Source organism: Sphaerodactylus townsendi, linkage group LG02, assembly GCF_021028975.2.
Source record: "Sphaerodactylus townsendi isolate TG3544 linkage group LG02, MPM_Stown_v2.3, whole genome shotgun sequence".
Lineage (NCBI taxonomy): Eukaryota > Metazoa > Chordata > Lepidosauria > Squamata > Sphaerodactylidae > Sphaerodactylus > Sphaerodactylus townsendi.
In genome coordinates this window covers 27,410,999-27,424,805 of record NC_059426.1, presented here as the reverse complement: position 1 = coordinate 27,424,805, position 13,807 = coordinate 27,410,999, and the positions used below count along the sequence as shown (strand labels likewise).

At 45.0% G+C, this 13,807-nt stretch overlaps 1 protein-coding gene across 1 annotated transcript; it reads right to left on the bottom strand.

Moving 5' to 3' along the window:
* Window positions 1-836: 836 nt before the first annotated feature.
* Window positions 837-7,363, bottom strand: ATP5MC3 (ATP synthase membrane subunit c locus 3). Its single transcript, XM_048486787.1, has 5 exons — window positions 7,211-7,363; window positions 6,981-7,103; window positions 5,468-5,545; window positions 4,412-4,608; window positions 837-1,081 (listed from the first exon to the last, which is right to left on the bottom strand). The coding sequence occupies exons 2-5, from the start codon at window positions 7,020-7,022 to the stop codon at window positions 967-969; spliced, it is 432 nt and encodes a 143-aa protein (XP_048342744.1). The 5' UTR covers window positions 7,023-7,103; window positions 7,211-7,363; the 3' UTR covers window positions 837-966.
* Window positions 7,364-13,807: the final 6,444 nt, after the last annotated feature.

Below are 13,807 nucleotides of genomic sequence, written 5' to 3'. Positions count from 1 at the left end.
GTTCCTGCAAAAGGCCGGCTATTCCTAAGAACGGCGTGCTACTGTTATTCAAAACTACACATAACCTGGGTCCCCCCCCCCCCCATTGAACACTGGGTGTCAAATGCTCGAAAATTTGTTTGGAAAATTCCTACAAATATTTGTGCATCACTTTATAGCCTTCCACTTTTAACAGCACAATCCTAGGTCTTCCACCTGAAAGGGCCAAGACATTCAATCCAGCTCACTCCCTAGTATTTATTTCAGGGACTTTGTATTGTAAATGGAGGATTAGTTGTGACTGAGAGAATAGCAGCTTTCCTCAATCCACTTAGGATCAAACTGGACAAATTTATTTTTAAGAGCAGAATCACAGTAACCCAGGGGACTCCTGCTTTAGGCCAGAGTTGTACAGGCAGAAGGATTTAAACCTGTTATACTCACACTACTGATGGAGCACAACGTTAGGGCTGGGGGAGGGGGGGTTAGGCTGAGAAGACTCCTGCCAGGAACATTACTTACAGATCTTCCTACCAGGTTGACAGGGACACAGTGCCTTTTAAGGCCATACATGAATAGACTAAGGTAAGTATGTCCAGGATGAGATGCCAACATCTATAATGCAGCCCCATTAAAGTTTACCAGGAAAGGATTTTCCTAAATTGGGTTTTAAAAGCTTCCAAGGCAAAATAAAACTAGAATTCTCTGGACAGACCATCCCTACTTGATTGTGTGTTCCTGCACTGCCGGGGGTTGGACTTGATGGCCTTTGGGGTCTCTTCCAACTCATATGATTCTACTCTACTGCTCAAGGAGGAAGAAAGAAGCCAACAGCCAATCACAGGCCACAGCCTGAGTTTAAACTCGTTACCATCTTTAATTAAACTGCTTTGGAAGTAGCATACGTTTCCATGATAAACGATTTCTGAGCCCAAGTACACGGAATCACATTTGTAGTTCACTAATGCCAGAGTTCAGCAGTTCTCTTCACATGGCGAACAGGATCAGGAACGCAACCATCAGACAGAAGAGACCCATAGCTTCAGAGAGAGCAAATCCCAAAATAGCATATGAGAATAACTGCTGCTTCAGAGAAGGATTTCTGGAACAGAAAATTATGGCATGAGTTATTTTAATGTATAAACAGTAAAAGGCAGTAATTTAGTTCTAAACGGATGTATCTATTTAGATTTTAGTAACTTTAGAGTGAAAAGCCGAGTGACTTTCAGTTACATAGTAAGACAACTGCGTACATGCTTTAAATTACAGACTGAATTACTGTTTTATGTTTTATTTTATATATTAAATTATGATGTACCACCCTGACCCTACTGGGGAGGGCGGTCTAAAAATATAATAAACAAATGAATGAATGAATGAATGAATGAATGAATAATCAAAAACCCCTTGCCGGGCTGATTACAGAGCTGTGGTAATTTAATACAAATCTGAACAAGATCACAATTGCAACATTCAGCACTCCCTAGGGAGGGAGGGAGGGAGGGAGGAAGGGAGGGAGGGAGGGAGGGAGGGAGGGAGGGAGGGAGGGAGGAAGGAAGGAAGGAAGGAAGGAAGGAAGGAAGGAAGGAAGGAAGGAAGGAAGGAAGGAAGCAAGCAAGCAAGCAAGCAAGCAAGCAAGCAAGCAAGCAAGCAAGCAAGCAAGCAAGCAAGCAGACTGGAAACCACGTGGTGGCCATTCAAAGCTTCCATTTGGTAAGGCATGAGGAAACATAAGACAAAATGGTAAACTTCAAAACAACCAGAACTCACTCAAATGTGGGGAAATAATGTTCTTATGCTTAGATTTCCATCCATCTCTTCTGTTTACCAGGTACTCATGGTCTCTAGCAAAGAAGTCAGCCATTTCCTAAGTTCCCTCCCCCACCAAAGCAGAACCGTGTGGTTCCCACTCAATTTCCTGATGCAGCAATTTTCTACAACTTCATGTTCAAATATTTCACTACTACGTCTGTGCCAAAGTCAAGAGGAGCTGTTAAAGGAGGAGATGTTAGAGGACCCCTTCTGACTGCTCCAAAAGCTATGCTGGGGCTATCATACATAAAATCCATGTGGAATGGGTGAGTGAGAAGACAGACGAGATTAGGTGAGACTGAGGGGAAAAAAATGATTAAATCAAATTTCTAGGCATTTCCTTAGGCTATCTAGCACCACTGTTATTTAGGACTGCGCTATGACCCATTTTTCCAAAACTGTATGGTATTCAAGAGTCCTCTCAATACTGGGTAGAATCATACATGAATTAGTAACAGGAGTCTCAAGAATTAAACCTATTAAGACTCTTTTTCTTCTTTTCAGGGGTGGCCAACCTATGGCGCTCCAGATGTTCATGGACTACAATTCGCATCAGCCCCTGCCAGCATGCCTAATTTGCCATTGTAGTCCATGAACATCTGGAGTGCCATAGGTTGGCCACCCTTGTAGGGACACTACACCCATCAATTATTTCTATTTGTATATGAACAGAGAACCTTCTCAGAGGCTTTACATAAGAACGAGCCAGCTGAATCAGACAAGAGTCCATCTAGTCCAGCACTCCGCTACTCACAGTGGCACACCAGATAACTTTGGGAGCTCACATGCAGGATGTGAAATGAGAGGAGACGTCTGAGGGGGGGATGTGATTGAAGTCTATAAAATTATGCATAATTATAAAATTATGCCCTTCTGCTGCTGCTGCTCCTGAGCACCTGGTCTGCTAAGGCATTTGCAACCTCAGATCAAGGAGGATCAAGATTGGTAGCCATAGATTGACTTTTCCTCCATAAATCTGTCCAAGCCCCTTTTAAAGCTATCCAGGTTAGCGGCCATCACCACTGTGGCAGCATATTTCAAACACCAATCACGCGTTGCGTGAAGAAATGTTTCCTTTTATTAGTCCTAATTCTTCCCCCCAGCATTTTCAATGTATGCCCCCTGGTTCTAGTATTGTGAGAAAGAGAGAAAAATTTCTTTGTCAACACTTTTTACTCCATGCATAATTTTATAGACTTCAATCACATCCCCCCTCAGGCATCTCCTCTCCAAACTAAAGAGTCCCAAATGCTGCAGCCTCTCCTCATAAGGAAGGTGCTCCAATCCCTCAATCATCCTCATTGTTCTTCTCTGCACTTTTTCTATCTCTTCGATATCCTTTTTGAGATGTATAAGACTGCAGAACTGGACCTGCAGTACTCCAAAGAATGCAGTCGCTATCTACCGGCTTTATATAAGAGGGAGCATGACAATCCTTGCAGTTTTATTATCAACTCCTTTCCTAATTATCCCCAGCATAGAGTTTGCCTTTTTCACAGCTGCCATGCATTGAGTTGACATTCCCATGGAACTATCAACGAAAACGCCCAAATCCTTTTCCTGGTCTGTGACCAATAGCACTGACCCCTGTAGCGTGTATGTGAAGTTTGGATTTTTTGCCCCTATGTGCATCACTTTACATTTTGCTACGTTGAACTGTATTTGCCATTTCTTAGCCCGCTCACCTAATTTATCAAGGTCCGCTTGGAGCTCTTCACAATCCTTTGTGGTTCTCACAACCCTACATAATTTGGTATCATCCGCAAGCTTGGCCACCACGCTACCCTCCTTTCCCTTACTATATTAGGGGATGCCTCAGTCTGCGAAGGCTCTCCATAGAAGACTGGAGTTTCTGTTACGCAGACTTAAAAAAAAATTTATTACCTGAAAGTATACCCCTCCCCTTTTCTCCCCAAGGGAGACCAAAGCACCTGACCTAATTCATTACTGGCAATGGGCTGGATCCAACCAGCTGATTTAAATTGAGGGAGACCCTTTGATCATCACAAAGGCTAAGCCAGGGTTCACAGGGCCTGCATGGGCAAAATCCACGCGAGCAGGGGGCAGTGACAGCAATAAGGGGAACTGCAGAAGACTGAGCAAAAGGATGGATGGAACCAACCCTGGATCTTAACACATGCAACAGATTTACTGTAATTAATTTATGCAAGATTTTTTTTACATCTGCCTGGAACTAACAGTGCAATCCTAAGAGCACTTTCCTAGATGCAAGATGCAGATAATAAAACAAGATTTACTTCTGTGTAGACCTGTTTAAGATTTACCAAGCTTACTGGGGCATAATAAGGGAAATGTCCCGAGGTAAGCAATAAGTTCTTCCATTATCTGTAATAAGAGGCATTATCTGTAATGAGAGTAACCAGTATCTGCAATAAGAGGCAAATGCATGGAACTGCCACAGCTCCGCATAGTTGTTTCTAGCTCTCTCTACCCATCAGCTTCATCAAAGTTAAAAGAGGTAGCAAAGGAGGGTAGTACAAGTAGAATATAGGTGACTATAAGGTCCACGAGCAGGATCCAACAACTCAGTGCTTGAATGGCCAGCACAATAACTGCAACATCCATTTATGTAAACAATATGGAGAGTCAGAAGTTTTACCTGGCATAGCCTATGATTAGACTCCCAAAGACTGTTCCAATACCAGCACCAGAACCAGCCACTCCTACTGTGGCAGCCCCAGCACCAATAAATTTGGCAGCCGTGTCTATGTCCCTGCTGACAGCACTAGTTTGAAACTTCCTTAGTGCTAACTGACTGCTGGTTTCCTGAGGTCCAGAAAGGAAGGTTGTGTTGCCCTTCAAAAGGAGAGAGGAAAATTAAGGTTAGTGTACAGAAGTCCAGAGTTCTAGGAGAGAACTATTCAGTTGTATTATGGAAGTCACAGACATTCTACAAGAAACGAAGACATCTCTGTTTGTCAATAACTAAAGGACTTGAACACCCTCATGTTCCATTTCCTTTCAGGGAATACCTTGAAAAACTGGCTGAAGGCAAGTAAGCTTGCAAAAAGGAAGTATAAAATATGAAATTATTGTGATTTGACAACTTTTATTAGCTGGAGATTATCATCCTAGGAGTGTCTAGGAGCAACCAAGAGAAAGCTACTTCCTCCATGGCCCCTTCCGCACACACAAAATAATGCGTTTTCAAACCACTTTCACAACTGTTTGCAAGTGGATTTTGCTATTCCGCACAACTTCAAAGAGCACTGAAAGAGTTTGAAAGTGCATTATTCTGCATGTGTGGAATGAGCCCAAAATGGTCTTCACATTTTTCTTTAGCGTTTACATTAGAAAAACCATTTATCAGTATGAACTTAGGGGTTTGTCCCATGACAATTTACCTGGATAACAGGCTGCCTATGAATCAGAAATTAGTAGTTTCCAATCCTTTGGAGGAAAACTAGAGTATTAATGTAACCATGCTGTTTGATCAGTGGCTACATCTAAAGTTATTTTAGACACCTTATTGCAATAATAATAATAAGTGAAACATGCACAGTTAAGTCCATTCTCCCCAAATTAGCTTTTCAACTTAAGGCCTTGACCAGAGCTAGCGTTTGATATTTTGTTGTGAATTATAGTAACTAGAACAAGAACACACAAGCTCACCAGATAGTTTAAGGATTGGAAGCTACAGAATTGTTTAAGGTACCTCGCCAGTCCTGATTTCTGGCCTAGACAACACCGAGGCAGAAATTGGTCTGTACAGGATTCTTGACCCCGCACGCATCTGAAAGGAAAGAAACGTAATGAGATGTGACCACAATTACCGTAGTTTTCCAAGAACAGTGAAATGATCCATAGAATCACAAAGAACAAAATCTTTGCTCTTCAAAACCTATCGAAGGTGTAAGATCCTCCCCCACCCTGCCTGTCCGCCCAACATTTGCTAGGAGATCATTTTCACCCCTTTACAGTTTCACTACACTGGAGACAGTTAATATCAGTCCATAAGTTCTCAAAACCATCTCCTCCCTGAAAGTCTGATATTCAATGTTGGCAACTATGGGTTGACGAGAACATTGCTTTTCTACAAGTCAGTTCCAACTTCTTTTTCCCCTACAGACAGTAAAAAATGCAATTTGTAGGCATGCTGTGCTTTTCCTAGGGGCAAATGTGCTTAAAACAAATCACAGTCTCCTCCTGCACCCCTCCCTTCCCATTAAGGGATCCATAATATAGAGAATAATATACCAGAGGTTATACAGTTCTCTCTCTCGGGAAACATAAAACATTTTAAGTTCTTTAACAGAGATTACATGTTGGAGTGGAAAAAGGATTTTCCAGACCAGGCTACCTGATAACCCTGATTTGTTCTCTAACATTTCCCACAAGTACCATACATCAGTACCTTACTGAAACGTCATAATATATGTATCTCATGTTCTTGCCAGTGATATGTTACAGCTCAGGAACTACGGGTCACTGTAGCAAGGATACCTAATTCCTACTGCAGAAGGAGCCAGCCTCAATGACCTTGAGATTACACCAACCAAGGAGTTTTATTTGAAGCTATTTTACAAAAAGAGTACAGCAGGACCCGCGACTAGCAACTGAACGAAGCTACCCAGGTTCACTGAAGCAATTCAGACTGCCGGAAAAGCAAATTGCATCCCTCATACCCAAGGAAACCCCTTCCCCAAAGGGTTACAGCACTGCAGGCTGAGTGGCTTCTCACAAGCATTAAAGAGGACAAGGCTGCAAGTCGTGCAAGCTCACCAAGGCCCAATGAATGAATGAGAAAATGAACTCCAGCCCAGCCGCGGCCTGTTCCTGCCCTTGGATTACCTTCGCAGTAAAGGTCACAGATTTGCACGCCAGCCTCTTCCCGGGGCAGGAGCTCAACCGGGAAGAGGCTGGTGTGCAAATCTGTGACCCGGAGCTTCTGCAGCAGGTTTTAATTCAGGCAAAGGAGGAGGGAGCAAGTTTTTTTCTCTCCAAAAAGGGCTTTTGCTAGGAGGAAGGCAACCAAGAGCTCCTTGCACGTTTGCAGTTTTGGCAGGGTGGAAAATGACCCGCAGCAAAGCCAGCCCCGCTGGGCCTTCCGGCCAAGGCGCAGCCCGAGCCCCGGGGCCCCACCCGTGCACCGCAAAGAAAAAAGAGACTAGTCGCGAGAGGAGCCCCGTTGCAAAACCGCACCCCATAACTGCAGAGGCCCCACTCACCAACGCAGGCGAGCCGGCGGCGAGGTTCACGCAGGCGAACATGACTGGCGGTGGGGCTGCGGCTTCTGCTGCTGCTGTGGCTGCCGGGCGGCTGGAGGGGCGGCCGCTGGAGCTCTGCGGGGGCTGTGGGGAGACAAAGGAGAGCTGGAGGGGCTGCAGCAGGGGGGAAGGGGGCGCCGATGGAGACAGATGCACCGCGGCCCCCCGACCCGCCTCGGCCTACTACTTACCCGGCAGCGGTAGAGGTCGAAGCGGCTACGGGCTCTGCACGCAGGCGCAGTGGCGACGTGTTATAAAGTGCCCGGATGCTGGAGGAGGCGGAAGGGGGTGGGGGAAATGGAAGCAGTCTTTCTCAAGGTGACTTTGCAATACGCCTGCAAAGGGACGCGCAGTCTGGCTGCCAGGTGCGCTGGAGAAGCAGTTGGGCAGGCTGCACAGAAGCAGCTGGAGAAAAACCTTGAGGATCAGGAATGTTGTTTCTGAGACCGTTTCCCCACTTTGAAAAGAAAAAGAAAAAAGCGATGGGCTTACACGGGCTTCGTTGACTGGATCAAGTGGTGTTTCTTGAGTCATCGCGAGTCATGTTTCCTCTTCTAACTCTGGTTCCCGGGCCAGCCTCTGCGCGGGGTTTTGCAAAAGGCGCAATTCTGAACAGGGGCAGAAATGAAGTGCGCTGAGGTCGCGAGGGCGGCAGAATCGGGGCGGCTGTGTTGTCGCCGCTCCGGTAGTGGGGAGTGCTGCTGGACCCCACGTTACTTGGAGCGAGTAGCACGCAACAAAAGGCGAGTGGGGAAACGGCCTGAAAAGCAGGACTTTTTTATGCGCGCTTTGCTGCTGTTCTTGCTTTGAATACCGTGCAATTAGCATGGAAGGTACGGTAGGCAGTCAATGAGGCCGCCTTATTTTTTACATATCTCCTCATTCCTGAGTAGAGCACTCGGGAAAGGTTTCTGACAAAGGGAAGGTGCAAATGTATTCAACGGATAGCAAGTCACCGACAGAAGATCCTGTTGTGCTTTCAGTATTCAGTATTCATTAGAAGTGCTGGTTTTGTCTATAAAGGTCTTCAGAGTGGAGCTGTGAGGGTCCAGAAAAAAGAACATCCTGCATGTGAGCTCCCAATGGCACCTGGTGGGCCACTGCGAGTAGCAGAGAGCTGGACTAGATGGACTCTGGTCTGATCCAGCTGGCTTGTTCTTAAGGGGTGGGGGGGTGTTCATGATTTTTTTTCAATTTTTCTAATGGAAAAATTGAAAACCTTGGGGAAGCACTGAAATTAACTGGTTGTAGCAGGATGCAGGCAAAACGTCAGGGACAAGATCTACCAGACCCCGGCCACACAGCCCCAAAAACCCACAACAACCAGTTGAATCCAGCCGTGAAAGCCTTCGACAAGACATTGAAATGAAACTCCCATGAAATAGTTCATTTTTTGGAAAGAAGGCAAAGTTTTTCACATTCAAAATGTACAGCACAAAAAAGTCCTTCGGCTTTCTTAATTTTTCCCATTGGGGAAAAACTGGAGAGGAGAACCTCCTACAACAGCGAAGGCGAACCTTTTCAAGACCGAGTGCCCAAATTGCAACTGAAAACCCACTTATTTATCGCAAAGTGCCAATGCAGCAATTTAACCTGAATAACCCCCTTGAGCAGGGGCCAGCCTGCTGTAGCCTCCAGCAAGTCCCACATGCACCGCTCTGTGCCACTCTAGAATCTCTGCTGCCTCTGCCTCCCCGCCCCCCCCCGCCCCGCCCCGCCCCGCCCCAGGCAGCAGTCACGTGGAGCACAGGCACCAGGCCCGCCAGGCTCCCTGCTCGCTGAGGTGCACGCATATCAAGTTCAGCGGCCCAGGCCAGCCTAGATGTGTGTGTGTGTGGGGGGCGATTTCCCCCCCACATGACAAACTCTGTACACGTGTGCCCACAGAGAGGGCTCTGAGTGCCACCTCTGGCACCAGTGCCATGGGTTCGCCACCACTGTCCTATAAGAACATAAGAACTATCCTGCTGGATCAGACCAGAGTCCATCTAGTCCAGCACTCATCTACTCGCAGTGGCCCACCAGGTGCCTTTGGGAGCTCACATGCAGGATGTGACAGCAATGGCCTTCTGCTGCTGCTGCTCCCAAGCACCTGGTCTGCTAAGGCATTTGCAATCTCAGATCAAGGAGGATCAAGATTGGTAGCCATAGATCAACTTCTCCTCCATAAATCTGTCCAAGCCCTTTTTAAAGCTATCCAGGTTAGTGGCCATCACCACCTCCTGTGGCAACATATTCCAAACACCAATCACACGTTGCGTGAAGAAGTGTTTCCTTTTATTAGTCCTTATTCTTCCCCTTAGCATTTTCAATGGATGCCCCCTGGCATAAAATGTCTCATTTTGAGTGAGGCAAAACATGGTCTTCAATCTCAGTCACTCCAAATGTATAGCATGACAAAGTCTGAAGACTTTGGAAGCATTGAAAAATACACTTCTTATACAAAATATATACAATATTTTGAGGGGTTTTTGTTTAAATGTAAACAATTTTGGTAATTGCTAATGTGCTATAACGTGTTTCATGATAAGACTTTATTAAAAGAGTTCAACATTTCCAGTGCTATGTAGTTTAATATAGTATCATGCTGGCAGTCTGACCAGTTGTGACTTTATAAGAGAGTTTCTGTCCATGTGCTGAATGAGGAGATAATCCCTGAGTGTTTTCCATGTGGGCTATAAATTCTTTTATTTGGGTGATACAAGCCCAGTCCTAAATCTTACTAAGCCAGCATGTCATAAGTGAGATGCTAGCATACCTAGTCAGTATCCTGTGCTTTCTCAGTTTGGTGAGTAATGGTGGTGGTGATGGTGGTGAAGACATTTTTAAAAGAGAGAAAAAAGACTTATCTTCTTGAGGAACTGAAAGCAGAGCAGCAGCCCTGGAATCCAGCATCCACCTATTACAGAACAACTTGTGTCAGCCGTCTATGCACAAAGTCATTTGATGCGTCAAGATGCAACGCTTCTGCAGAGTCCCTTGCAATTCTGCTGTGTGCTGACTGATCACAAGAAGAAGAGTTTGGATTCATATCCCCCCTTTCTCTCCTATAGGAGACTCAAAGGGGCTTACAATTTCCTTTCCCTTCCCTCCCACAACAAACACCCTGTGAGGCGGGTGGGGCTGAGAGAGCTCGAAAAAGCTGTGACTCACCCAAGATCAACCCAGCTGGCGTGTGATGGAGTGCACAGGCTAATCTGAGTTCCCCCGATAAGCCTCCACAGCTCAAGCGGCAGAGTGGGGAATCAAACCCGGTTCCCCAGATTAGAGTGCACCTGCTCTTAACCACTACGCCACAAGCATGCAGATAAAAACACCAAGACACAATTCAGTACATCATGGCAACTTTGTTGATCGTTTTCTTCCACCAGTGGGTGAACTTTTGTTTGGTTTGGTGTTCCCCTTACTACTCTTTTTTGTTTGTTTTAATTCTAGTTGGTTGATGGGGTGCCATTTTGCCCTGGGCAGCATCCCCCCCCCCCCAAATGCCACTGCTGACATAGCAAATGTGTATCTTGGTCATGGGAAGTTCCATCAAGTCACAGAGAACTTGTAGCAACTTGTAGCAGAAGATGAACAGAGGTGTTTTGCCATTGCCTGCCTCTGTGTAGAAATTCTGGGCTTCCTTAGTGGTCTCTCCAAATACTTATCAGTGCTGATCCTACTTTGCTTTCATGATTTAGCGAGTTCAGGCTGGCCTGTCTATTTAGGTCAAGGCGTTCTGTAGCTTAGTAGATATTATTTAGTGATGATGAATTCATGAATAACTAGGTATGTCAACTTGTTATGTGTTTCCCATTTGGCTGTATAAGCTACTGCCAAAAATTGCAGAGATTGGATGGATGCAACTTTGTTGTCCATTAACCTTTAGTAATATGAACCAGACTATTGGAGAAACTTGGCCCTCATTGGGGCTCCCACTACATCACTTTCATTGGGCTCGTGGACAATGACTCCATTTTTCTTTAATCAAGGTGCAGCAAAAACAGCTTGCAAGCATTTCCACAGGCAGAGGCAATTCCACTGCATTCACCTGCAACATTCGAGCAATCCACCTTGTCTGTTTCAGACTAGGTCTAGACAGAGGAGAAGAAAATAACAGTCTGTCTCTCTGGTATGCCATTTAGCTCAAGAAATAATAATCTCACACAGGTACTCTTTCTAGGAATTGGACCAATCCTTTGATAACTGAATATGTAAACATATATACATATATATAGAGAGAGTGCAGTCAACATAGTGTATTTCCCACAGTGCCCCTATCCAAACTTTTCACCCCGCAAATTAATAATGTTAAGCGCATAATTAAGTTATTCTTCTAAAGCACCACCAGTAATCCAGTTTGGACTTTCAAAGGGGACGGCACACACTGTAAACCTGATATTTATTTGTTTATTTTTAAAGACCATTCATACTGCCTGTCATGTTTATATTCCTGGAAGGAAACTTCTCCCTAATGTTAACGTTTTGATGAACACGCTTGGTTCTTTGGCATGGCTCAGATTCATTTCCATCTGTTTGTTTTGGCACTGTTCCCATTGTAAATGTGCCGTGCCAATTTCAACAGGGCATAGGTGTTAACCAAACAGGGCTTTAGAGGAGGGGGCTCTTCATAACACAGCAAGCGCCAGTTCTACTGCCAGGAGATCCCGCTGTTTGCAAATAATTCCTGCTTAGGGCCACATGCTTCATTACATGAGATCACATCTGTAGGTGCTTGTGGGCATCATAAAAGCAACAAATGTCTACTGGAGTTCTCTTTCAGTCTAGCGCAATGTTTGGAACATCGCATGGGAAAGTTACACCGAGTCTGGAAGCAAGAGATTTTTTATATACTCCAAACATTTTGACAGATCCCTACTTCAAATTAAGAAACCTTTGGAGTTTGCACCGTTTGGTGTATTTTAATTGGCCCAGTGGTGTTACAGATTTTGGAGGCATGCAGGATTGTTTTTCTAATAGCTTAGCTGTGGCTGAGATGGCTAGACTCATATAGCTGATCTAATTTGCTAGCAAACCTGTATAAAATAATATTCATACAGGTACAAAGTTGGGCAAATCCTGTCTATCATAGGTTGTCAGAACACAATTACAATCAGTTGTAATTGCACTAGAAGTGGTATGGGATTTGAAATAGCAAAAGGTGATTGTAATCATTACACTTTTAAATGTGGCTTTGAATCTCTGGAATGGCTATAGCCAAAATGATCCGTGAGGTGAAAGGTTTCGTTATTTGGGAGGGCTTATTATCTGTCTTATACCCAAAAGTAGGGTCAAAATCTTTGGACTTGTGCACTACTATGAATCTCATTAAAAAAACACAGATCTAGATTCACTGCTTTGAGTCAATGTGTTTATTTCAACAGCATTTTAAATCTACAAATCTCTTATATTTCTTGCATTCACTGTTATTATAGTTCTATGAGGTAGAATACCACTGTTCCTGTTTTGACAGGATGGCGAGTGGAAGATACTGAATATACTCTCCCTCAAATAGTCCGTGGCAGTCAAACCTCGGAGCTTTCTCCCCACAGACCCACCAGAAGCCCTTGCCATTGCCCAGGTCCACCGGTGTAAAATGCTACGCTGGAATGGCCAGGCTGGTGGGCATGGTCAACCTCAGTCAGCCTCCACTGCCTAGCAGGGCCTTGAGTGCCAGTGGAACAGTTGGCAGAGATACACTATGATTTTCATGGCAGATCTCCCCCATTTTTTTGCTTTTCTGGTTACTTTTTGGGCTTCCCACGCGACCCGGAGCGGCACTGCCCTCGCCTGCTGGGCCTCTCTGGATGGGCTGTTAATATACCAGACTGTGTGCATATCCACTTATCTAGCAATTACAGAACAACCTCCCCTTGGAAGTATGCTTGGCCTCGCACTTTTGATTTTCAGGAGAAGAAGAGTTTGGATTTATATCCCCCCCTTTCTCTCCTGTAAGGAGACTCAAAGGGGCTGACAATCTCCTTTCCCTTCCCTCCCCCAGCAACAAACACCCTGTGAGGTGGGTGGGGCTTAGAGAGCTCCAAAGAACTGTGACTAGCCCAAGGCCACCCAGCTGGCATGTGTTGGAGTGCACAAGCTAATCTGGTTCACCAGATAAGCCTCCACAACTCCAGTGGCAGAGCGGGGAATCAAACCTGGTTCTCCAGATTAAGAGTGCACTTGCTCTTAACTACAATGCCACTGCTGCTCCTGGTAAGGGCCCATTTGATCCTGGCCACTAATTCCTGGTGGCAGCGAAATATAAAGGGAGAAAGAAAGCAATAAAAAACATAATTTTGCCTTACTATGTTTATGTAGAAAGAAATAAGAGAGGGGGCATCACAGATAATGGTTGATCACAATTCATTAAGCCACTGCACCACTGCTGGCTCTCTTAAGGAGTCAGATGAAGACAGTTTTATTTAGGGCTGCATTTGACTAATGTAGTTTTTATTTTTATTTTTTTGGCAGACCAGAGATTTTGAACTGTCATCTTTTTATGTGTTTTAGACCCGATGTTTCGTTTATACTGAGTGCCAAAAGATGGGAAAACAGCCATTAAAAAAAATAAAATACAATTTTCTTGCAGTAATTTTGTTGTCTCCCTCCTCAAAGTTGCATGTGCTCACCAATGTTCCCGTCCACAGAGTGGTCCAACATTTATGGAGGCTTTGTGCATAATAGCTACATAACAGCTGCATTTTCCCATAGGGCCACGGGGCTACCCACAGCCAGGACTGAGCTGCTCCCCAGGGAAAGACAGCGACTATGGAGAGCTTTCAGACTCTGGGAAGGATCTGGTGAAA

Bases quoted from the DNA above. Each gene is read 5' to 3' on its own strand.
- ATP5MC3 (XM_048486787.1), bottom strand. From the start codon at position 7,022: ATGTTCGCCTGCGTGAACCTCGCCGCCGGCTCGCCTGCGTTG. The intron at 5,546-6,980 runs GTGAGTGGGGCC...CTTTCCTTTCAG, and splicing joins CCGCCGGCTCGCCTGCGTTG to ATGCGTGCGGGGTCAAGAAT. The intron at 4,609-5,467 runs GTACCTTAAACA...CTCCTTTTGAAG, and splicing joins CAGAAATCAGGACTGGCGAG to GGCAACACAACCTTCCTTTC.